Raw genomic sequence first — 26,801 nt, 5'->3', positions numbered from 1 at the left:
GAAGGCTTATCGATGTTGTTTATTTCTATTGCAGTTCACCTTGCAGGCAGCAGAGGGCAGAGTGCAACAATCCCCAAGCAGAATGAAACCGGTCATGTGAATTCACATGAATTCGGACCATGAAGTTCAGAATATTAAAAAAGAAAATGGCTGAAATTACAAGGAAAAAAGCTGATGATACACTGTACAAAATTTAGAAACACGGTATACAGCAGATTTAGTCTGTAATGCAGCATTAATGTAGTAGTTTATGAAATCACACCCCTGTAGTAATTAAGTTTGAAGAGATCTTAGAAAAACCATCTTCACACACCGCTGACAGTAAACCTAAAGAAGTTGAAGATTAGTCACTAATTTGGGTCAGTGGCTGCCATTTAACTGCACTAGATCTAGTGCACTAACTGCACTGACTGGCAACTTTTAACAGGAACAAAACAAGAAAAAAAATGTCTGGACAGGATCTGGATCTCCAGTTTTGGAGAAAGCAAGCGTTCTGGTTGTAGCTTGAAATTCCTGAAGTCGCTCAAAGCTCCTCGTCTTGGTGTTTTAACCAAAGCTCTTGTTTCGAAGAGTTTCTTCATTAGTTCTGCTGCTACACAATTGGCTGACTGAATAACTGAAAAGCTGAATTAAGCTTGTTCCTATTAAAGTGGCCAGTGAGTTAGAGTTGAGTTATTAGATACAGTTTGCTACTTCAAAATTACAGCCTTTCAAACCACATCACACCGTATAAACCTGTTCTTCCCTGGACAGGACTACAATCAGAGGATTATTTTTTTTTTTAAAAAAATGAAAAATTCGGATATAGCTGCCACATTAGGTTTATGGTAAAAGTATTTGGGAGATGTTAGGGTTCAGTAAAAAAAAATAAAAATAAACCTACAACCCTTTCATGCTTTGTTATTGTTCAATACACCAATGGTCTACTTAACCCAAATATTCCAGTCTCTTTTATTTCTAATACTTAATGATTAACTCTGCCACATGCAACCAAAAAAACAAAAGAAAAAATAAAACAGTACACCTCCACTGCTGTTACATAGCAAACAAATCCCATCACCGGTCTGCGCTCACATGCTGTATGTACACTGCACCCCGTTGTACGAAGTTCTCAGAGAGAGAAAGTATAAAATACAATACAACATACATCACAAACAGAAATTTGCTGTAAGTCATGAGAGGAAACTACATCCTTAACGTCATACATCAGCGACTACATGATTACAGGAGTTACTGGACAGAGGCCGGTAGAGTCGTGGTGGCTCGGAAACCAAGCTGCTCGGTATCAACGCACGACGTGAAGCCCGGGTCCCCTTTACGCTGAGCGCCGAAACCACCGGCATTCTAGAGCTGTGAAGCGGAGATAAAACACGTGCAGGGAAACAGGAACCCGGGGTAGAGAGAGAGGGAGGAACAGAGGGGTGAGAAAAGATGGAGAGAGGTGATCTAGCAGGTACTGGCGCAAAATTCTGGATTCTCATCTGGTGCTCGGTTTTGTTGGAGAGAAGCGGAACGGCGTCGTCAGGGGCTCTTTAGGTACTGTATCCCTGCCAGGGGGAAAAAAACAAAACCAAAAAAACCTTAGTGATTATTACTCTTCTTATAGACAGGGTTATTTTTTTTACATTTTTAAAGAATTTAAATCCATCAGAAATGGCCTTCAAATGTTCACTGCACTGGACAACAGAGCCTTCATTTGAATATCAAAACAGCTGAAGCGCGCTAAAGGAATTTGCGTTAAACAAAATGATTCAGAACATAAGTGCTGACGGGAAAGAGTTCAGCAGTGTGTGAGGGAGTCTGTACATACACTATATTGCCAAAAGTTTTGGGACACCCCTCCAAATCATTGAATTCAGGTGTTGTTTTTCAGGGGTTGGGCTCGGCCCCTTAGTTCCAGTGAAAGGGACTCTTAATGCTTCAGCTTCATACCAAGACATTCTGGAAAATTTCATGCTCCCAACTTTGTGGGAACAGTTTGGGGATGACCCCTTCCTGTTCCAACATGACTGCACACCAGTGCACAAAGCAAGGTCCATAAAGACATGGATGAGTGAGTTTGGTGTGGAGGAACTTCACAGAGTCCTGACCTCAACCCCATAGAACACCTTTGGGATGAATTAGAGCGGAGACTGTGAGCCAGGTCTTCTCGCCCAACATCAGTGCCTGACCTCACAAATGCGCTTCTAGAGGAATGGTTTAGATATTCCCATAAACACACTCCTAAACCTTGTGGAAAGCCTTCCCAGAAGAGATGAAGCTGTTAGAGCTGCAACTCCATATTACATTCATGTGCATGTGAAGGCAGACGCCCCAAAACTTTTGGCAACATAGTGTATCTAACAAACATCTTATAACTGACATCTCATTGCAATGACTTCAGTGGATGATTCAATACATAGCAGCATTTAGCTTTATATGATGCTTATGATACTAAAATATGGTTTGGCTGAACGTTGTAGCTCAGAGTCGGCATCTTATAGTAGTTACCGTAACCGCGACTAACTATATTAGCACTAACATTTGAATGGAGATGTTTCCAGGACACACTCGTATGCAAAACGGTCTTTTTTCATGGGTATTGTGATCTTATCAAGCAGCGGGAAACTTCTGGTTAGGAGAAGAAGTGTGACTGTTTACAATTCATACACAACAGGAAATTATGTCGTGATTGATACGCCGACACTAATCCAAATTAATGCTAAACAATCTTGCTAACAGCATGTGTCTCAATTATATTAGAACTTCAAGCCTCATTTATTTAAGAAAGGTTTACTAGACAATGTGTTTGTTTATCTGCTGTGCGATACACACAAAAACATACTGCACTTACAGAGATATCTATCATGTTTATTATACATGCTTTCTCATCAATGACCAAATCTGTAAGTCATGAACGTCTTGTTGTTTTTGTTGGAGCGATCATTTGTTCACCTTTTACTTTTATTTTCAACTGTAATGTGACAAATCGAAATCAATAACCGGTTCTGATCTGCTGCATGTTAAAAAATGAAATGTTCAGCTTCAAGACACAAGCTGAATCATTCCATCGGTGAAGCTGGAGCAGAAGTGAGACACATTTGTTTGCATTAGACTTTGCAATGTTACAGTTAATGAGAGCTTCTTTATAGCTAGTTCATCTTAAAGGAGAAGTTCACATCCACAACAAAAACCTACAAATAATTTCCTCACCCCCTTGTCATGTCTTTCTTTGTTCAGTCGTAAAGAAATGATGTTTTTTGAGGAAAACATTTCAGGATTTTTCTCCATATAGCGGACTTCAATGGTGCCCTGAGTTTGAGCTTCCAAAATGCAGTTTCAATGCAGCTTCAAATGGCTCTAAACAATCCTAGCTGAGGAAGAAGGCTCTTATCTAGCGAAACGAGTGGACATTTTCTTAGAAAAATACTTTTTAACCACAAAAGCTTGTCTAGCACTAGCTCCGTGATGCTACGTACTACATAATCGCGTCGAAAGGTCATGCATGTGTTTACAAAGCGAGCGTGCAAAGTCACACACTATTTATTAACAAAAAGGTACATATAACTGTGTGTCATTCCACACGCAACAACTTCGGAGCGGTCCTCCTTCCGCCTACGCCACGCGTGACCTTCAGACGTCATTACGTAGTAGGTAGCGTCACGGACACGCATCCCAGAGTTAGTGCTAGATGAGCTTTTGTGGTTTAAAAGTATACAACTGACCGATGGTTTGGCTAGATAAGAGCCTTCTTCCTGGGCTGGGATCGTTTAGAGCTCTTTGAAGCTGCATTGAAACTGCATTTTGGAAGTTCAAACTCACGGGCACCATTGAAGTCCACTATATGGAGAAAAATCCTGAAATGTTTTCCTCAAAAAAACATTACATCTTTACGACTGAAGAAAGAAAGACATGAACATCTTGGATGACAAGGGGGTATGTCAATTATTTGTAGGTTTTTGTTCTGAAAGTGAACTTCTCCTTTAAAGGTACTGACTGTGAGGACTGAGGTGTAACTAATTTCTTTTCCTTCTCCTGTGTGATTTTTGATGAAAAGGTGGATGGTAAAATCATGACCTTGTATATGAAACATTGGAAACTCTACTTAAATTTAAAAATATAAAAATGTACAATGTGTGTACAATGTGATTCTGTAACAGTAAATAAGTTTAAAGTATTATAATTGTCATTAATACAGTATATGGGTGCGCCACATGACACGTCTTTATTTTTCACTAAGGTGAGAGAACCGGATGATATCCGGCAACCAACAGTTATATGTTGTGAACTGGTTGTGACAGGACTGAGGTGTAAGGAGAAATCCTCACTCTTGCTCCGAAGCCTTATGGTACCTTTTTGGTAATCTCTCCCGTCCTCTTGATGACGATGGTCTTGGACTCCCGGACAGGTGATGGTGTGTAATGATAGTCATCGCTGAGCAGGCCCAGGATTGGGTACTGGGTGTCGTACCTGCACCAGTGAAGCAAAGCTTCAGTTCAGATACTCAGAAATAGTTAAGCATTTTCTTTTCATTGAAACAAATATAAGTATTTGTGGGGTAATTTTTTTGAATAATGTAATATAAAATGAAATATATTTCATATGTGTGTATATATATATATATATATATATATATATATATATATATATATATATATATATATATATATATATATATATATATATATATACATACACATACACACACACACACACATATATATATATATGTTTATCTTTATTTATTTATCCACCACTTATTAACAATTATAAATGATCCCTTGTGTATTTCTGCCTGCCTGATCTCTGAGTCTCTGCTCCAGTCTATGATTACAACTTTCGGAATTAAATGTAACAAGTAAGTAATAGTAATAAGTAATAAAAGTAATAAGTAAATAAGTAAGTGAATAAATAAATAAAAAAATAAATAAGGAAATAAATAAATAAGGAAATAAATATGAAAGGAAAAAATACTAAAAACATGGTGGTGAAGCAAAAAAAAGTATTTTAAAAAAGATAAAAATCAAAGCAAAAAAAAAAAACCCACAAACAACAATGTTGGCAAGGAGCAGTAAAAAAAAAAAAGTTAAACAAAAACATGCCGGTGCTGGTGCGAGGAGTAAATGTGAAGTGAAAGAAGTGAAGTGAAACGAAGTGAAATGAAGTGCTACCTTCTGCTAGATCCCATGAAAGAAAAAATGAAAGCACAAAATTAATGAATCCATTTGCCTACACAACAGGTTTTCAAAGCATCTTAACATCACACTCCTTCAATCCGCGCTCTCACCTTTTAGTAACGACGGTCTGAGTCAGGCTGCCCGAGTTGCTATTCTTCTCCAGCTTCAGCCGTCTGATCTCCTAAAGCAAACAGCACAGGTCAAGAAGTCAAGAGTGTTAAGAAGGAGAAGTACTTTGGGAAGCTAAGAGCCCGTCAATCAAATTCTGACATGAATGATGGGAAGTATAACGTATGCTCTGCTGGGGAGGAAAAAAAAAGATGCTAATTCAGAGATAATGGCACTAAAGCTACTTGTTTATGAGCATAACAAAGAAACTCCTCCATCAACAAGAAGGACAATAAAGCACTGCTGGGTTTTGTTGAGAAAACACAGAAATCCTTAAAATAGACTAAACATCATGAAACATTTACATGCAGCATAACTTGCATCCCATTGATATACCACTAGAGAATAAAGAAACTAGTGCTGGTGTCCACATCTATATGTTTCGGTGTCTGAGCATATACACTATATTGCCAAAAGTATTCGCTCACCTGCCTTGACTCACATATGAACTTAAGTGACATCCCATTCCTAATCCATAGGGTTCAATATGACGTCGGTCCACCCTTTGCAGCTATAACAGCTTCAACTCTTCTGGGAAGGCTGTCCACAAGGTTTAGGAGTGTGTTTATGGGAATTTTTGACCATTCTTCCAGAAGCGCATTTGTGAGGTCACACACTGATGTTGGACGAGAAGGCCTGGCTCTCAGTCTCCGCTCTAATTCATCCCAAAGGTGTTCTATCGGGTTGAGGTCAGGACTCTGTGCAGGCCAGTCAAGTTCATCCACACCAGACTCTGTCATCCATGTCTTTATGGACCTTGCTTTGTGCACTGGTGCACAGTCATGTTGGAAGAGGAAGGGGCCAGCTCCAAACTGTTCCCACAAAGTTGGGAGCATGGAATTGTCCAAAATGTCTTGGTATGCTGAAGCATTCAGAGTTCCTTTCACTGGAACTAAGGGGCCAAGCCCAGCTCCTGAAAAACAACCCCACACCATAATCCCCCCTCCACCAAACTTTACACTTGGCACAATGCAGTCAGACAAGTACCGTTCTCCTGGCAACCTTTCAAACCCAGACTCGTCCATCAGATTGCCAGATGGAGAAGCGCGATTCGTCACTCCAGAGAACGCGTCTCCACTGCTCTAGAGTCCAGTGGCGGCGTGCTTTACACCACGGCATCCGACGCTTTGCATTGCATTTGGTGATGTATGGCTTGGATGCAGCTGCTCGGCCATGGAAACCCATTCCATGAAGCTCTCTGCGCACTGTTCTTGAGCTAATCTGAAGGCCACATGAAGTTTGGAGGTCTGTAGCGATTGACTCTGCAGAAAGTTGGCGACCTCTTCGCACTATGCGCCTCAGCATCCGCTGACCCCGCTCCGTCAGTTTACGTGGCCTACCACTTCGTGGCTGAGTTGCTGTCGTTCCCAAACACTTCCACGTTCTTATAATACAGCTGACAGTTGACTGTGGAATATTTAGGAGCGAGGAAATTTCACGACTGGATTTGTTGCACAGGTGGCATCCTATCACAGTTCCACGCTGGAATTCACTGAGCTCCTGAGAGCGACCCATTCTTTCACAAATGTTTGTAAAAACAGTCTGCATGCCTAGGTGCTTGATTTTATACACCTGTGGCCATGGAAGTGATTGGAACACCTGATTCTGATTATTTGGATGGGTGAACGAATACTTTTGGCAATATAGTGTAGGTGTGTGTGTGTGTGTGTGTGTTCGTACCTCCTCCTGGCGTTTGATGGTGGATTCGCGCTGCTCCAGTGAGGTCAGTAGCTCTGTGATCCTCAGCTCTAGGCTCCTATCACTGGAGTGCTCTGTAGTGTATTCTGTCTGGATCTTCACCAGCTGAGACTGTCTCACACACACACACACACACACACACACACACACAGAGAGCAAAGTAAAGACTGTGTTCAACAAGCTAATCCGCTGTGGCTTAGCTGTAATTCTGGACCTGTTTCCAATCATGAACATTATACGCATTTGTGTGTATATGAGATATGAGAGTCTGTCGAGTGTGAAGTGTGAAATTAGAGAACCAGTACATTTATTTTATGCCTCTCTCACCCGCATACTCTTTAACTCTCTTTCCTTCTCCTCTCGTAGCTCTTTCAGCAACTGCTCATAATGTCTGGACAGCTCCTGGGTCTTAGTCTGCAGAGTGGCGCTACTGCTTTGGCCTTCAAGCTGAAACACACACACACACACGGTACATCAGTGACATAGTTATGCAAGATGTTGGATTTGGGCAGCCTCCAGTATGAACGTGACACCTTCACCAGACGATATGTAATAAGTAATAATTCTGCAAATGTTCCTTTTTCTTTTAGTTAGCTTAAACAGACCTTCTGTTGCTGATACAAAAGAAACAAATCATTAGAAGGTTTTAGCACGATTAGATATAATAAATTAGAAATATTCCGAGCTCTGTGTTTAATGTCGTCTCAGCAAAGCAGCATTTTCTCCCACCTTCTTGCGCAGCAGCTCGTTCTCCTGCTCCAGCGCCCGTTTGCTGCCTTCCAGATCTTTGATGCGGAAATCCTTGCTGGAGTCTGTGGTGCGGGTGCTCATGAGCTGAGTCTCCATGTTGCGCTGGGCAGCAGCACTCTCTTTTAGAGAAATCTGTGCACAAAAAGATAGGGTTAATCTTTAATCATAATTAATATCTAAACAAAGTCCTGTATTCATGAGGATATGGAGAAAGTCTCTGAGTAAAATGTAATCCTGAAAACACAATGTGTACAGCTCTAGGAAAAATAGGTTCAACTAAAATCTATATTTGTAAAAATTAATATTTTTCTATTCATGAAATGGAGAAAGAGCACATTAGTTCACCAGCACAGTGCTGTAAAATGCTCTAAGGTGGTACTTGAGTATGATGAAGTTCTCAAACAATGTGCACGTGTGCTGCTGATGCTCCGTACCTGCAGCTGTCGGTTGTTCTCACGCACGCTTTCCAACAGTCGGTCGTACTGTAACCCCTGCTCGGCCTTAAAGCTCAGGTCTCGCTCCAGCTGCTCTTTCTCACTCTCCAGGCGCTGCACACACAAGACACGATTAATACTGCCCACTCTGCAGACACTTTAATAGGAACACCTGGACACCTGCTCGTTCATGCCATGCACTTATCTGAAGCTCCAGTCATGTGGTTAATATACACCGATCAGGCATAACATTATGAGCACTGAGAGGTGAAGTGAATAAGACTGATGATCTCCTCATCAGTGGGTGGGATATATTAGGCAGCAAGTGAACATTTTGTTCTCAAAGTTGATGTGTTAGAAGCAGGAAAAATGGGCAAGCGTAAGGATTTGAGCGAGTTTGACAAAGGGCCGAATTGTTATGCCTAGACAACTGGATCAGAGCATCTCCAAAACTGCAGCTCTTGTGGGGTGTTCCCGGTCTGCAGAGGTCAGTATCTATCAAAAGTGGTCCAAGGAAGGAACAGTGATGAACCTCAAGGCTCATTGATGCACGTGGGGAGCAAAGGCTAGTCCGTGTGATCCGATCCAACAGATGAGCTACTGTTGCTCAAATTGCTGAAGAAGTTAATGCTGGTTCTGATAGAAAGGTGTCAGAATACACAGTGCATGACGGGTCAGGGCTGTTTTGGCAGCAAAAGGAGAACCAGGCAGGTGGTCATAATGTCTGGTCAGTGTCTATTTGAAGAAGTGAGATCAGAGGAGAAGGTTCAGACTTGCTCCACTTAAATAACTACTCTTTACAGCTGTGGGGTGCAGAAAGGTATCTCAGAATGCACAATACAGGGTTATACTGAGAGGCGCATGAGCCACAATGGCAGAAAACCACATCTCTTCAGCAGCTGTAGCAGAACCCCATCTGTCTCAGGGTTCCACCATGTTTGAGATGCTTTAACTATGGATGTGAAGTCTATATCCAATACCGCGTAAGACTTATATGTATTCTAACCGACTTTTAGTTGATCCTTGCTTGCTGCAACACAACAAGAACAACAGTACCTGGGCGTTCCCTAATAGTCCCAATGGCAATTAATTCATTTCAAGCGCACACCCACATTTAGAACCTTATAACCTGATGTTTTTCTTCAGTCATTTGATCCATGACATTAGTCTTTGATCTGTTAGACATTAGACCTTTTCAGCCCACAAATGAATGATGACTATAAATCTTTCTCTTGTATGTACCTGACACATGTAAGCAGTTTCAAGGAGATCACAGAGTTTAGGGAATGAAATCGTCCAGGGAGGTTCCTCTGACATGAGTCACTCTGGTCTCTTCACAGAGAGGTTAAACCTGCCATGTCTACTGTAACACGAGTAACGGTCACTGATATCAAAGCAGACTTTTTATGAAACAATAACACTGGCATTTGGAGCTATGTTCAACAAACTGCTAGGTTGGTCACTTTGGGCCAAGATTTCAAACACTCATGAACACAGTTAAAGGAATATTCTACTGGTTTTCAACCTAATCTCTATCTACTACAACTGCAGAATAAATGTGATGAACATGGACAAAAAGAAACGCTCAAGCTGGGGGGAAAAACAGGAAGTGCGTTTATTTAAATTTCAGTTCATAATGGACGTCTAAGGGCACTTGTTAGGGCAGTTGCCAAACTTAATTAATCATTTAGGTTGAATATCTAGAGATTAGTTGGTCCATCTGTGCCTACTGTAGGGTCAGATGTTGGTATGGTATGATCTGTTTCTACAATGCTACTCTAAGGGCAGTTGTTGGGGCAGTCTTAATCATTTTTGTTGAACATCTTCATGAGATGAGCCTGTGCCTGCTGTAGAGTCCGATTCCTGTTCTTGGTTGACAAAAGCTGGACCCGATATGCTTTTGAGACGTGTTTCTGTAAAGAGTGGTTATTTGTGTGACCAGATATCTGCATGATTTGTGCAGCTGGTGCATGATTAGCTGCCTGGAAAACACCACGAATGAGCAGGCGTACAGGATAAAGAAAACGACTGTAATCTGAAGAGGGCGCTCTCACCCTCAGATCCTCCTGCAGGTGCACCAGATCTTCTCTCAGGCTGCTGAAGGTGCTCAGAAGCATACGCATGGTCATGTCTGCCGTCATGCGCGTCTGGAAAGAGTGAGAAACTTGGTGAGTCGATGACTTACATCACGTAGTAAAAACCTCAACAAAGACTAAACATGCTGGTATTGTTATTAGACAGGAATGTAAGGGTGGGGCTGCTGGGAAAAGGGTGGGGCTGTCAAGGAGTGTTGATTATTTCAAACACACACAAACACGGCCACACACACACACGGCCACACCTGCAGGAGGTAGCGGATCTGCTGCTTTGTGAGTTCAGACACTTCTTTAGGAATAAGGTGCTCGATGTCTTCTTTCTCCTAGCACATTAACAGACACACACACAAAGTTTATTTCACAGCATTTAAATTCTACACATTTTTTTGTCTACTGAGTATTTCAGTCTTGATGTGTTCATGTAAATACAGTGGCGCTGACACTCCCTACCTTATAATCCAGTAAGTGTTTCCTGCAAGAGAGAACATGACAGAACATGAGCTTCATAAGCAGTTTGAAAACCCAGACCAAACATTATGTCCAGATTGTCTGTCATCTCGTTACTCATAGCAGGCGGGAAAAGGAAGTGGGGGGGGTGTTTTGCAAACGCCTAGGTTTCCTAGGAAAGCATTAAAGATTAACACATGACACTTTTCCCTTTTCTGATAAGGTGTGTTAGCTTGCAGAGATAACAGTCATATTGAAAGAGATTAGATCCTGTTAACAAAAAAAGAGCAAGAGAAAGCAGTGGAAAGGATGCATTATATATATTTATAATCTCCAGGCTTTTTCCCCCTATAATAACAACGTGAGAAACGTTTGCCCGTACCGTCCACGGATCTTGGACACATGTTCCGAGACACACGTATGAATGTCGCAGTTTTTCCGGTAGACCTCCGCAAGGAGCTCGCCAAAAAAGCGCGTGTCAAGTTTGGCCACCGGATCCTCCACGAAATCCGTCTTCACGTCGATGTTGATGACCTCCTGCACGCTGCAGCTCTCCGGCTTTAGACAAGACACAGAAACGTACAGGAGGTGTGAGCCGTGGAAATACACATTACACACTCTCGCGATTATTACGCAAATACTAACATGGACTTCCTTTACAGGATATCAGCACCGAGCCATTTACGAATAAACTGTACTGTACTGTGTCACTGAACATAATCTACATCTGCAGTCCCTCAAACTAAAAAAAAAAAAAAAAAAACCCACAGATTAAGAGCAAGTGCAATTGAATTCCAAGATCAGTGAAGGATTGTGTGATACATATATTTTTTTTCCTTGCTCATGATTTTCCATTATAAAATAATAATGAATAATTTAAATAAAATTAAATAAATAAATACATAAAAAATGAGCATAACCTCTATCTACTATTCTAACTAGGGTTAGAATACACTTAGCTGTCTGGCTATTTAATTTATTTAAAGAGTACATCCATCCATCCATCCATCCATCTTCTATACCCGCTTTATTCCTAATTAGGGTGCACACAGCACACACTGGGCAAAAGGCAAGGGTATACTCTGGACAGGTCCATCACAGGGCCACACATAGACAGTCAACCACACACACTCACTCCTATGGGCAATTTAGAATTACCAACCAACCTAATGTACATGTTTTTGGACTGTGGGAGGAAACCGGAGTACCCGGAGTAAACCCACGCAGGCACGGGGAGAACATGCAAACTCCACACAGAAAGGCCCCTGTCTGTTCGAACCCGGGATTCAAACCCTTTGAATCCGGGATTCGACCTTCTTGCTGTGAGGCAACAATGCTAACCACTAAGCCACCGTGCTGCCTTTAAAGAGTACATTTTTGGCTTTTCTTTTTTCTTCTTCTTCTTTTTTTTTAGAAGCATCCCATAATAAACTGTTGTTAACTAATATTAATATTAACTCTCTCTCTTTCTCTCTATATATATATATTCATGTGAGTCCAATTGAGGGCATGTAAGATGGAGGGAATTCTAGGTAGTGTCCGTTAACATTAGAGTTCAAACCACATCCAGATTCACGTCCAGACTCGAACGGCTCGTTCTTGTCAAACAAGATACAGAAAATCAAAACGCTTAAATGCTGGCAGGTCTGGAAGTGATAGAGACATAGCTGGCTGTTTTTGTACAATCTCAGTAGGTTGTGCACCTGAATAAATAAAACCCAGATGCTCGGTTGTTGAGATCAGACCAGATCATGTCTTTTGTCAGAGCAGAACACAGCAGAGACACTCACATTTCCACGTTCCACTTGGACGAATGTGTGTGTGTGTGAGACTTTTCCAACCTGCATGACCTGACCTGCGCTGGACATCAAGTCCACAGAAAATATTCAGGATAATCTAAAGCGAGGGATGAACAACATGACCAAGACATCAAATCGTATTCATACAACGTATCCCAGCTACCTACAGTATATCACATTATACTTCGTGAGGTGTATCCTGATATTTCGATTTCCTAACAAGCTGCATGTAAATCAGTAGCAGAGAATTAACAAACAAACCTTATTTTTGTACTTTTCTGAAACTGACTATTAAAAGAAATTACAACTAAAAAGGCAGAAATTAAAAAATACAAATCTGCAATTAATAAACAAATAATTACTAATATTCATATTATACTACTAGCATTTAGATATTATATTGTATTCATACATTATACTTACATATTTTTTTCTATTGCCTACAAGAATAATTAAATTCTATTTTTTATAGTAATTCTATTCTTAATATATTTATTTCTATTTTTTATTTTTGATACAGTCAAGAAAGCATTTTACTGCATGTTGTACTGTGTATGGCTGTGTATAAAAAAATAAAATGAATTTTTATTATTACTACTACTACTAAAAAACTAAATATTATTATTATTATTATTATTATTATTATTGCAAAGCATTTTAAAAATTCAAGCAGTTTAAAAAAGGAGCTGCTGATTATTTAAAACAAAAACAAAACATTAAAAAGTATTACACTATCTCAGAAAAGTGTGCTGCCACAGTATGAGGATTATCCAGTATCATAAACTGTCCATATTTGGAACATCAGTTCATCAGAAACACCCTGAGATTGTGAAAATGGGTTCAAATCCAAATCTACCGAAACGATCTCAAGACAATTACTTCATTATTCCCTGCATTTTCTCTCTAATTTGGACTTGCCCATTCCCGCCCACTAGCCACCTCTCCACGACAGCTACGGCACAGGGGTGGGGCAAATACACATGCTTCATCCCAGACACACAGAGCCATGATTTTTTTACTCATGCTCATGTTGGGTGTGCGTGACAAGGCAACATGACAAACACTGAGAAAAAAACACTGTCTGCTGCACACACAACTCTGCTCACAGAAGCTTAGGATTGGCTAGTGTTAGCCTTTGATATTGACTAACATGAAGAGAGAGAGAGAGAGAGAGAGAGAGAGAGAAAGAAAGAGAATGCCCCGCCCACATGCCTAGAAAGAGTCAATGGCATAGTCATATCTTCTGGATTGTGGACTGCAGTTATTCCATGGCATTTCCCAAAAGGTGAGAGTGTATAATTGTGCAATTTTTAATCTCTTGCAATTACTCGGCACACTGGAAATGCCAGCCTGCTCTAACCGTCGCATTTTTTTTCTGTCATTTATCATCATTAGAAATTGGTGCTGCCCAGAAAACTAAACACTGCAGTTTCTATTGGCACCTACAACAGAGGCGTGGCGAAGCGGTCCAACGGGATTCCTGGGAGCAGTGAGAGTGATACGCGCTCGGTCAAACGACACTGCACGGAGAGCAGCTGAACCTGAGGCGGCGTGTACTCTGACTAGCGCTGACATGTTGAAAGACCACACCTCCTCTCCATCATCACACGATCGTGCAATTACTTTCGCTTGTTCATCACGGTTCTGCAGCACTGCTAAGATAACCATTTTGTTCGGCTAAAGCCATTTTGTGCCCAGAGCGCGAGACACAACACGGATAATGATTTAAACAGTCTAGCGGTCTGTAGGGGTGGGAATTAATTACAAGAAATTAAACAATGTGCTGTGCTTGTTTTTGTTCTTTGCTTGGAAGCAAGCTGATCTCATCAATACGACAATATAATTTTGTGAATTATACAGTTTTATTCTTTCTTTTTCAAATTCATTTTAATTACAAACTGAATTTTTTTCATGGAAATATTTTTATTTAATGACAAAAAGAAATCATTTTTAAACTGATAAAATGCTTAGATGTTTTTTCTGCTGTTATTCCCCTATATTTATTAATTCCTATATTTATTTATTTATTTTTAAAAATTATTTTAAGAAAAAATAAAAGTCTTTTTCTATCCAATTTAATGGCAGATAAACATGTGCGTGAGAATCTGGGATGATTGACAGCTGTGTAGATGTTTTGCACACCGATAATACCTGACGCCAACTGGAAGCCCCGCCCCCTTCCCCAGATCTGCAGATCGGCTGCAGGTCTCCCTCGCTGTGCGTCAGGTCATGTAAAATTGTCCCAATTTTTCACACATTTCAGTACAAAGTAAAAATCTATTAATAGATGCATGGCTTGGATAGCTTTAGAGACAAGTATATAGTTTGCATAAGTTACTGTATTTATTAAGAATGCTACTGTTTGGCTCATAAAGAAATAAAAAGGATTAAAAAATTTTGGGCCTGGAAGCGTCAAATATAAGAATTGTCAATGCTCAAACACTTTGAGCAGCAGATCAAGAGTGAAAGTGTCAGCCATGTGGACATATGCAGAACTGACTCATAGAGCTGAGTTTTCATGACTGCCACTGCCTACAAGCAGCTCCTGACCTTTTGTTATTTTTTAAGGCCTTACTTCCAGACGATTAAATCTATCGTGATAGTGTAAAAACAGAATATCGTGTGCGGGGAAGAAATTAATACCACCCAAACCTATGTGTGATTATAAAAGCATGGTAATGAGGTAAAAAAAAAACAGCCTGAAGCTTCATATCAGGTTTGGTGGCTCACAATCATTAAGGGAAAAAAAACGTGTCAGAAAAAATGCTTCAGTAACACAAAAATGCTTAAAGGTGTAAAGTTCAGCTCTAACAAAGAAAAGCAGATGGTCTTGGTTTTCAAGACTGCTGACAGTTTTATGAGCACTGAGAAGAGGAAAAGCTGCAGGTTCAGAAGCTTTCATTCTTCTGGAGCGCTCTGATTTCAGCTTCATCTCTTGCTAGAGTTCTGTTTTTTTCATGAGTTGGAATGGAAACAGCAGACGGCGACTGCCCGTGTTAAGTTTCTCACCATCACAATGTGGTGTTGTATGTTTTGGGTGGAGAGACAGACATCTTCAGCATGGGTGTGTTATAAGAACATTCCCGGCATACTACAGGGGACAGAAGACACCCTCGGCTGCAGGTGCTGAGGATTTATTCCTGATCATGTGCTCATTAAACCGGTTTGTCCGAACATAAGACGAAGCTCCAACACATCAGAACACCGACTCTTCATAATTGTAATCATAACAAGCTTGTTTTTTTTTTTTTATCTACTCTTGTTGACACAGAGAGAGAGAGAGAGAGAGAGAGAGAGAGTTGTCATAAAACTGTAGAGAGTAAAAAGATATCATCAGCACTTCCCCACCCTCGATGTAAAAGAAGATAAATAACACTGATTCATAACGTGTACTTTGAACTGTTTGCTCCTCCTCCAGCCTTCAAATCATTTTCGAGGTCACACAGTTTAAAAAAATTACAAAAGCATGTGCGTGCATGCACTTTCAGACTAAAACGTCCTGTCTTTTGCAAAAGTTAATCCATCCATCTTCTATGCCTGCTTTATTCCTAATTAGGGTCACGGGGGTCTGCTGGAGCATATCCCAGCATACATTGGGCGAAAAGCAGGGGTACACCCTGGACAGGTCACCAGTCCATCGCACATATAGACAGACAACCACACACACTAATTCCTATGAGCAATTTAGAATTACCAATCAACCTAATATACATGTTTTTGGACTGTGGGAGGAAACCGGAGTACCTGGAGTAAACCTTCGCAGGAATGGGGAGAACATGCAAACTCCACCCAGAAAGGCCGACTGTTCTGACTGTTCGAACCCGGGATTCAAACCCAGGACCTTCTAGCTGTGAGGCAACAGCGCTAACCACTAAACCACCGTGCTGCCCCACAAAAGTTAATATCAGGCTAATTTCCAGTTCCAAGCCGTGACACTTTCACTAAAATTACTCTAAGAATTGCACTTTGTTAGTATCTGTTTTGGCTAGTGAACTCCTGAGCATCCAAAACTCGTAATTACAAGTGGGAAAACTCATAATTTCCGAGTTTTTTTCTTTTGAGCTCATTTGGAGTAGTGTCATAGCAGAATCAACGGATGATGCAGCGTCTGTAGTTGACGCTAAATTTGTTGTGACTCGTCTCATAAGCTAACTTCAGTTATAAACAAGTTCTTGAAAAAAGCTTGCTGTAGTGCTTTGTAGTTAAATAAGCGACGCTACACCTGACCAAACGACCAAAGTGACTTGAACGCACCTGACGTCGTAATTCCGACTTCCCAGGAGGACTCGGACGCACAGTTAACTCTTACAATGACATTTTACTCCTTAAGATTCTTATTTACAGCTTATAAAATACATCTATCCAAATGAGCTAGCTTGCATGTGAAGTAATAAAAATGAAATGAATGCAGAAAAAGCAAGAAATACATCTTCTCATGCTACACAGGGTGATCAGCACAGCGCTGTGGCTATCTGTGTGGATGAGCGATCTGGCTTTTCCTCAGTAAAATGTTTTAATACACTGGATAAACAAAGACTCGTATAAAACGAGGCGTCTCCTTTAACACACCTAGAAGGTGTGAAAAGCACTCTGAGGAACACTGTGCTATTTTGGCAATAGTGTCACTTTTTCTTTGCTAATTACAGGTTAGCACTGTAGCTAACATTTTCAGACAAATCACTGTAGTTGATTTAAAAACGTTAGAAACTTATTTTCTGTCAGTTTTTGGTTTTAGTGTTATGAGTGACATTTCAGTTTAAGTTTTTAATATGTTTAAAACTGTCGAAGCGATTAAGTCATCGTGTTTTTTACGCTACTGAAGAAAACCCGCACAAGGTTCCCATGCTACATCTCATGCAAAAGTATGCACTGAAGCAGTTCACCTCGCACTCGGCTTCTGCTGTAGTGTGGAGTTAAATTGTGTGGCATTCAAAAAGGCAGAAATAGGTCAATGTGTGAGGCCAAGGCTTCTCTGTTACACACTGAGAATAAAGTCAGTACTGTCGCCGGGAGCGAATGGAGAGAAAAGGACAGAAGCACGAGAGCTCGTTTTTCAAACCGAGGCAGTGCCAGAATTCTCCATGCCACAGGACACACAAACACAGAGAATTCTGTTAGAAACCAAAAGAATCCTCTTACAAAACAGGATGAGCATTTGCCATTAAAAGAGAGAGAGAGAGAGAGAGAGAGAGAGAGAGAGAGAGAGAGAGATGGACCATCTCTTTCAAAACTTCAGCTTCAGTGTGTGAAAGTCACCGTGTACATAAATTACAAGCAAAAACAATGCTGTGGCTTTAACTGGCACAACCTTGTGTTTTTTGTGTGTGTGTTTGTTTGTTTAAGCTGAATAACTCAACAATTATTCAAATTACAGGCTTCGTAATAATTTCCCTTATAACGTCACACGTGTTTTCACTTCCATGCCCACGTTGAACTGTGTAAAATGAAAGCATTGTGAAAATGTCATGTGTCATGTTTACACCACTGCAAAAGAAAAGTTGTAAACAGTCTCAACTCTGTGATATTTCGTACACTATATTGCCAAAAGTTTTGGGACGTCTGCTTTTACATGCACATGAATGTAATATGGAGTTGTCCCGCCCTTTGCAGCTATAACAGCTTCAACTCTTCTGGGAAGGTTTAGGAATGTGTTTATGGGAAATTTGGACCATTCCTCTAGAAGTGCATTTGTGAGGTCAGGCACTGATGTTGGACGAGAAGGCCTGGCTCACAGTCTCCGCTCTAATTCAACCCAAAGGTGTTCTAAAGGGTTGAGGTCAGGACTCTGTGAAGTTCCTCAACACCAAACTCACTCATCCATGTCTTTATGGAGCTTGCTTTGTGCACTGGTGTGCAGTCATGTTGGAACAGGAAGGGGTCATCCCCAAACTGTTACCACAAAGTTGGGAGCATGAAATTGTCCAGAATGTCTTGGTATGAAGCTGAAACATTAAGAGTTCCTTTCACTGGAACTAAGGGGCCGAGCCCAACCCCTGAATTCAATGATTTGGAGGGGTGTCCCAAAACTTTTGGCAATATAGTGTATCGGGAAAAATAAATAAATCTAAACAAAAAAATTTAAAAAAAACAGCTGGCTGTAAAGATTTCAACATAAATGATGCAATAAGAGAAAACAAGCCGAGTATATTACATTAATGCTGAATGTTAGTATAGAATATCATTAGAGTATACCATCTCTCTCTCTCTCTCTCTCTCTCTCTCTCTCAGACCCATTGGTGACTGATGAAGCCCGTCGTCACCTTAAGAAAACAGACAAAGCCTGGTACGCCACACCTTCGACTAAACAAACGCCGTTTCTTGTGAAGAGCTGTTTTTAGAAATAGCTGCATACTGAATATTAATCCGTTTGCATAGTTTTGTGTTATTTACAAGCACTTAGCAGGGTGGATTTGTCTGGCACCAAAACACACCTGCACAATAAAGCAAGTTTTCTTTACAACCACTCTATAATGATTATTAGTGCAAAAGTATGTCCATGACCCATCACTCTTTCTTTTCTTCTAGGAAGGCTTTTCAACTAGATCCTGGAGTGTACAGTATCTGTGGGGATGTGTGTTCATTCAGCCTCAAGAGCATTAGTGAGATGTTGAGGAGAATCCAGTTCATCCCAAAGGTGTTCAGTGGGGTTGAGTCAGAGTCAGGGCTCTGTGCAGGACACTCTTCTCCAACCTTCACCTCCACACCATGTCTTCATGATGGAGTTTGCTTTGTGCACAGGTTCACCATCATGCTGGAACATGGTTTGGGAATTCCAGCGAAGGGAAAATGCAAAGCTACAGCGAACAAAGGCGTAGTATACAACTGTGAGCTTCTGACTTTGTGGTAATAGTTTGGGGAAAACCCACATATTCGTGTGGAGTCTGATGGTCAGGCATGCACATACTTATGCCATAGAGTCTTTCTAAAACAGCTGGCATTTTGTTGTCATTTTGATGTAATAAGAGCAAAACCTTCATTTCCTTTGGTTTTTCCATTTCCTCTAAATCAACCGTGAGACTACAAAAATGGAGAAACAAAACAAAAGTGACGTTTCATACAGTGTAGACTTTGTCACGGGCGTTCTACTGCATGACTTTGCTACTGTATACGTTGGAGTGTTATAAACAGAAACAGAGATGTGTTCAGAAGCTGGCTGCAGGCCAAAAGCGTGCGATTGTGGAATGCTACGAAACCAAGCGGCGCTTAATGACGCACATGATTTACGCCCTGAATGTATTCAGGCTTCTTCGACTGCTTCAGGTGACAGTGTCATGCTACTGGATTTCACATGAATGTACCCGTAGCTTAAATTATAACGATTCAAGCCGACTTGCAGATAACTGTGATTTATTTACGGTTCTGATCTATAAAAAGATGCCTCCCTGGTTCATCCCATAGCTGGAAAGAACAGACTGGATGCTTGGTCAACTCCGATATTATTTTTTATAAAAAGGTCTAACAATATGGCGAAAATGATTCGAAACCAGGAACTACATCACAGGAAGTACGTCACGTCTAGTCTGTTGTGTTTAGCGCCCTCAGAAGCATCCATGTGTGTACTGTGTTGGAGTCTGGAGCAGATAATCCAATCCTGTACATCAATGCCAGCTACACACTGAGGAACACTTGTGCATGAATGCAAGCAGGTATTTATGGACAGACGAGGAATATAAGTGGGTTGAAGCGCGAGGCGATGTTTTCGCCGAGGAACTCTGCTAATCTGCATTCCTCGGTATTGATGCAACATTATCACTCCATCTTGTCTCATTTCATTAATCGTTTAACATCGAGCGATTCTCGTCCCTGTCAAAACAGAACTAAAATTCGCAGAAAAAATACACCACCTACTCCTTACTGATAAGCTCATCAGCTGGCAAAGGAGATCCGAATCGAAGCATGCTGCCACTTTCTTTGCATTTCTCTTGCCAGGAGTGTGTCCTGAAGCACAGGGAAGCTTGACACGACATGCTCAGGGCGAATTTGAAGGAAAAAAACAAAAGCATAAATTTGTTTGTTTTTTCATTTTACTAAACAACGTATCTGTAGGAAGCTCTGAAGGAGTATCCAGAAGCTCGAATGCGATCACGACTACGGTTCTGCTCGCTCGTCTTTAATAAAGAACTTGTTCCCAGGTCATGATGTGCAGCAGATTTATCTCCAAACTATCCACGTGACAGGAAAAGCTCATAAATAAATCATATTCGTAACATGACGCAGTAAAAAAAAAAGTTGTGAATTTTTTACTGGATAAATGAAAGCGGCTTGGAAAAATAAAGCTCTAATAGTCCATCTTAAAATCCAGCCTGACCTCCATCTGGAACAGAAGCTAGGATTAAGAAGATCTAAAGGTGGTGGTGGTGATGTTTACCCCTGGAGATCAGAACTCCTCTGCTGTGGGGCGAGCAGCTGGGTCACGTGTGTGCTGTTTCAGCTGCAGGTGTGTAACTGAATACTCACTAAACCTTCCTGTTGAGCTGCACCAGAAAATTTGCCTTCTTCAAAACACGGGAGAATTTTCCCTTCTGCAACATGACATCATTATTTTGCTTTAGATGTGTGCTAAGTACTGATTCTTATTCATGAAGTGTAATAACATGCTTATACTCCGCTTATAGCATCACTTGTATATGAAAATAATATTCATATTAACACTCATCATTCATGGAGGTGGGGGACAGGGAGACAGAGAGAGACCTGGTGAGAGAGAGAGAGGGAGGAAGAGAGAAAGAGAGAAAAAGAGAGAGAGAGAGAGAGAGAGAGAGAGAGGGGTAGGGCATAGAGAAGGGGCATAGAGATGGGCCAGCAAAACAGAGCAAGTGGAGGGTATAGAGATGGGCCAGCAAAACAGAGGGGGCGGAGACAGAGACAAAAAAAGTGAGAAACAAAGAGAGAAAGTGATAATTGAGACACACAAACAAAAACAGGGACAGCAGTGAGACAGACAGAGTGAGAGAGAGAAAGACCAAGAGAGATACAGACAGAGACAAACAAAAACAGACACACAGCAAGAGAGAGATAAACAGATAGAGAGAGACACAAAAAGACAAGAGACCTAAAAATAGAGTTCTTTCTTTCTTTCTTTCTTTTTCTTTCTTTCTTTCTCTCTCTCTCTCTCTGCTTTCTCCTAATTTAACTCAGTTGAATATGAGAGAGAAACAGATAGACAAGTAGAAACAGAAAGTAAGAGAGGGCTTCCAGAGAGGGTTAGTTAATGTTGGAGTTAATGTTTAAAATTCTCATAAAATAAATCTCTCATAAAAGAAAATGTCATAAAATAAAACCCGTGTTGGTTTTTCAGTGAAAAGTCGTTGTGCGGTGTTTAAATGCAGAGTTTATGCTCATGATCTTCTCAAGAATTTGGACTTCATGGAAAAACACAACACTACTTCTGCATTCCTATCTCCCTATCTCCCTATCTCTCTCTCTCTCTCTCTCTCTCTCTCTCTCTCCCTCCCTCCCTCACTCTCAGTGAGGACACAGTAGCTTGTTCACAGGTGCTCGCCTACACAAGGACTGGACCCGTGAGCCAACAAAAGGGTTGACAGTGCAGTAAATCTATCTGCAAAACATCTGTTCAATGAAAACAGTCATTATAAGGCTTGCTCTCAGTCCTCGCTCTCTCTCACGGCCCTTCTGCCTCCATCACAGCAAGAAAGACGACTGTATACAGAGTTCAAGCTAATAAAATAATTCAATTAAGCTTAAAGACTTGAATGCCTTTTTTTTTAGCTTAAAGATTCAGAAAGGTTCTGTAGCCAGATTAACATAATATAATAAAAACCTTCAAATATTACACACAATGGGTAAAAGCATGATATTTCAAAACAATTCAAAATGTTTACTTATATATACAGTTATATAAGTTTAAAAAAGGCAAGAGGATACATTAAGAGCCTTGGGGGTGTGCAAACTTTTGAACAGAATGATCACAACTGTTGTTTATGTTCTTTCGGCTGCTCCCTCTTTGGGGTCGCCACAGTGGATAATTTGGTCGGCATGTTTCGATTTAGCACAGGTTTTACACCGGATACCCTTCCTGACGCGACCCTCCCCTTCCTGACGTGACCCTCCCATTTAATCCGGGCTTGGGACCGGCACTGAGAGTTAACTCTTCAGTGGCTGGGTTAGCACCCTGCCCGGGGAATCGAACCAGTGAGAGCGCAGGATCCTGCCGCTGGACCACCAGGAGACCCAGAACGATCACAACCCTTCATAAGGTATCTACAAGTTTCCCAAAAGAGTTTTTTTTAATTTTACCCCGACCGTCCGGTTCAAAAGTTTACACACCCCCATCGTGTCGCCTTCTTGAGCATCAGCGAGCGTTTGTAATAGCTGTGTACGATTCCATCAGCAGATGTTTGTGTGAGAAACGATGGATCTCAGTATCATACACCTGCAGGATATGGAACAGATATGCTGAAGGTGCGGGAAAAGCAAAGAATGTGCAAGACCTGGAGGATTTCATCTGAATATCAGTGGGTGGGTTCAGGGCTCAGGATCAACAAGAGACTTATCACAAAATATATACACATCCAGATCTCTGAACATCCAGGTAACAACACGCAGGATTGAGAATCAAGAGTGTGTCCATTTCTGGACTGGTTTATTTGAGTAAAACCAGGTGTCTTATGGATTATACTCTATGTAAACCTCTATGTAAACAGCTTATATAGGAGAGAATTTAAAGATTGATTGATTTTCAATGATTATATACTAAAAAAACCCTGTTTTCCACATCATTGGAACCCTTTTCTATGAAATTATGTTTTATAAATCTATTTTAGAAAACAATGTCGATACCATTGATGATTAATTCATGCTACATTTGACTAAATCTCTCTGAAAAAATGAACAAAAAGGAACTCGAACCTTTGCTCTGACAGTCTGAACAACCCCGAGTTCAGCAAGTGACGTCAAAAGCATTTACATTTTTACATTTAAATTTATGGCATTCGACAGGCGTCCTTATCCAAAATGACTTACAATTATCTGGTTTATAAAAATTGAGGAGTTAAGGGTTAAGGGCTTTGCTCGAGGGCCAAAGAGTCCTTAATGACGTCGTTAACACCTTACCAAAGCCGCACTTCTGTTGAATATCCAAATATTGACATATTCGCTTGTGGAACCTAGAACTGACATGATATACATCACTCATCAATGAACACAGAGGCAGCCATCTTTGTTTTGTTTTGTTTTTTTTACAGTTTTGCAGCTCAGAAATCGAATGTAGCTGATTAAAGCGTGCCCCTCTGTATGGTGTACATGGAGAAGTTTTTGTATGTACTGTATAGTTGGCAGCAGTTTTATTGCTGACGTTTTAGAAGTTTGAAGGAAGGTGTTCTCACAGCCGCTCATGTGGGAACGAACAAATCCATTCCTTCATGTGACACACCCTCCACACTGCCTCCAGCAACAGCGCTCTTACACAAACCCACAAACCCATAAACGCTGCAAGCGCTCTCTACACACACACACACACACACACACAACTCGACTCAGAGCTGCACAAATATTTTTTATAAGATACACACAAAACACTTTACAGCTTACCTCTGGAGGCTCGGGGCTCTTGATGGGGCTCGACGGCTGACTGAATGCTGAAGCTCCACCGTTGAGGGTCTAAACAGGAGAACACCACACAGGTGTATTAACAACTCGAAATGCAACACTCACAAGCACACACCTTAAAGTGCTAAATTTAAGCCGGTTGATGATTTCCTCGGCTTACCGGCGTGTTCACTTCTGTTTTATATATTTGATTATTTACATTATTACTTTCATGCCAACCGCTAGCTAACATTTTATTTTCTTCCTGATTTGATTTTGGCGAGGTTGAAAGGAACCCGCTCCGAGGAAAGAGCTGTCTGCCCTCTTCTGCATACATGATCTCTGCAGACGAGATCATGTCCATGGCGTCTTTTTCACTCTTGGTGTATTACATTACACATTCAATTCATCCATCCATCCATTTTCTGTACCCGCTAAATTCCTAATTAGGGTCACGGGGATCTGCTGGAGCCTATCCCGGCACACACTGGGCGAAAGGCAGGGGTACACCCTGGACAGGTCACCAGTACATCACAGGGCCACACATATATAGACAGACAACCACACACACTCACACTCACTCCTATGGGCAATTTAGAATTAACAAATCAACCTAATCTACATGTTTTTGGACTGTGGGAGGAGACCTGAGTACCCGGAGTAAACCCACGCAGGCATGGGGAGAACATGCAAACTCCACACAGAAAGGCCCTAACATTAAATTCAATTCAATTTATTTGTATAGCGCTTTTAACAAAGCAGCTTTAAATCCATCCAGATGTCTGCTTCACCTCAGCTGTTTAGCTTACACCAATGCTTCTTCTCCGAAATGGCTTCAGTACTAAAAGAAAGAATTCAGTGGTGATGTTGGTACTGTATGTAGTGTAGGTTTGCGTGTTGGCTCATGATCTCGCTCGAGGCTTCAGGAAACCTGCACACCAGCTGAGTCTGTGCTGTCTCTACAGATCACTCCAGCTCTACTGTATTCCAACAACTCTATATGACACAAGACAAACATTTCCAAACCTAAGATAATTATTTATATTAAGAAAACTGGATCCCAGTGGTTAGAAAAAATGTGGGTGATGTACGTGACCTGGAGCACGGGTCAGAATGTTATGTTTGATGCTGGAAGAAAAGGGTTTTTTTTATAGCAGATCTGTCCTCAAATTAGCTACGGCCCCATCTCCGATGGATTACGTATGTCGCTGCTGAACGTGAATACGCAATAAACGAATAACCGCACTTCTCTTTTTATATCGCCTCCTGATTTGAGGGAGTAAATCTACTAGTTTGTAAAGGTTTTCCAAAGAACTTTTTGGTTGTAAAAATGCCAATCTGCAGTAGTTTTTCATCCAGTTAATCTCAGTCTGTAAATAACTTGGAAAGGTTACGTCTAGGTCTATATATACTTGTTCTTCATCTAGATTATTTGTGGTATATTTCTTTATTTTCTGAGTTTTCCAAAGCTCCTATAACCACTCATGCACTCACAAAGTGTGAATAAAAGTCCATCTTTGTGATGTTTATTGCTCACAATAAGTCTTGTGTTAATTCCTAATCCTCCATGTTGCTCCTGTGCTCGCTGTGGCTGTTTGTTGTGACACTAAAAGTCCCCTTGGGGATGAGTAAAGTCCTCTCCTGTACTCTAACAGAGTGCTCAGGTGTGTTAAAACAAGCGCAAATACCATAATAAAGACTAATGAAATTAACGATTAATGATTAATGATTTCAGATGGAAAAAAAAAACTTTCTCCTGTCAATAGCACACATGTGAGGAAACTAAACAGTACAGGAAGTAACTAGGGGGAAAAAAGACAAACAAACACCCGACTCTACAGTGCATCTGTTCGTGTCACGGCGAAATTCTTTCCCTGTGTTTCATGGAGCTGAACAATCGAAATGCACAAACACTATTGTTCATGGATTAAATCGTGGGACAGAGCCACAGCCAGGGCTTTAGCAGCAGAATCGTGGGGGGGGCATCGGGGGCACCTGCCACCCTGCACCACCCTACTTGACACACCCAAAGAAATTTATACTTTTCATTAAGCCTACTGATATATTTTCTATTCTTTTAGTGAGCACCTGAAGCTGTCTATTAGCAAAACCCTAGACATCTATTAGGCATATATATATATATATATATTTCCCTGGGTGTGCCTACGAGGGTGGCGGTTTTCAAAGTAGGCCACAGTCATAGCCACACCCGGGGACAGCTTTATAAATCCAACGGATACAGTCTATGAACAGACTGTATCGCTTTTTAAAAAAACCACAGAACGTGGGCGAACACCTGCAAGGTGGCAACAAGGGTGGCACAGGGTGGCAAGAAGCCATATTAAGATATTAAGACTACTAATACTAATATATGGTTGACCACAGAAACACCTGAATGACGTCATTAGGAACATTTATCTAGCTATTAATTCATCTTAATCTTGATCATTTCCCAGTTTGTGTATGTGAGGGACATATCCCTGACCTGACAGACCAGCTGAAGCGAACGTCCATTATCACAGGTGATCATTAGTGACAACTTCAGCCTCTATCTATCAGCTTTAAGGGTCAATCGAACCGTTTTAAATTAGCCGGGGGGGGGGGGGGGGTGGATGAAACTCACGAGGTGTTGGACACTGTCGGTCTCGTCCACGCTGCTGACGCTGACCCGCTGCATGCTCTGGAGGTTCTGCAGGTAAACCGGCG

At 41.1% G+C, this 26,801-nt stretch overlaps 1 protein-coding gene across 1 annotated transcript in view; it reads right to left on the bottom strand.

Annotated features, from left to right (window-relative positions):
- The window catches only part of pof1b (POF1B actin binding protein), a 27,219-nt gene continuing 418 nt past the window's right edge, over positions 1-26,801 (bottom strand). Inside the window, exons 1-13 of the mRNA XM_058415044.1 lie at positions 26,719-26,801; positions 24,099-24,167; positions 11,132-11,307; positions 10,753-10,774; positions 10,548-10,625; positions 10,261-10,353; positions 8,207-8,320; positions 7,752-7,904; positions 7,350-7,469; positions 7,005-7,133; positions 5,267-5,337; positions 4,332-4,449; positions 1-1,547 (exon numbers count right to left, since the gene is read on the bottom strand). The exon at positions 26,719-26,801 is cut by the window's right edge and continues 418 nt beyond it. Coding sequence (XP_058271027.1) covers positions 1,533-1,547; positions 4,332-4,449; positions 5,267-5,337; positions 7,005-7,133; positions 7,350-7,469; positions 7,752-7,904; positions 8,207-8,320; positions 10,261-10,353; positions 10,548-10,625; positions 10,753-10,774; positions 11,132-11,307; positions 24,099-24,167; positions 26,719-26,801 — 1,241 coding nt within the window. The 3' untranslated portion in view covers positions 1-1,532. The remainder of the gene's footprint in view (positions 1,548-4,331; positions 4,450-5,266; positions 5,338-7,004; positions 7,134-7,349; positions 7,470-7,751; positions 7,905-8,206; positions 8,321-10,260; positions 10,354-10,547; positions 10,626-10,752; positions 10,775-11,131; positions 11,308-24,098; positions 24,168-26,718) is intronic.

Source organism: Hemibagrus wyckioides, linkage group LG18 (genome assembly GCF_019097595.1).
Source record: "Hemibagrus wyckioides isolate EC202008001 linkage group LG18, SWU_Hwy_1.0, whole genome shotgun sequence".
Taxonomy (NCBI): domain Eukaryota; kingdom Metazoa; phylum Chordata; class Actinopteri; order Siluriformes; family Bagridae; genus Hemibagrus; species Hemibagrus wyckioides.
The sequence above is the reverse complement of the archived record's forward strand: the minus strand, read 5'-3'. Positions and strand labels throughout refer to the sequence as shown.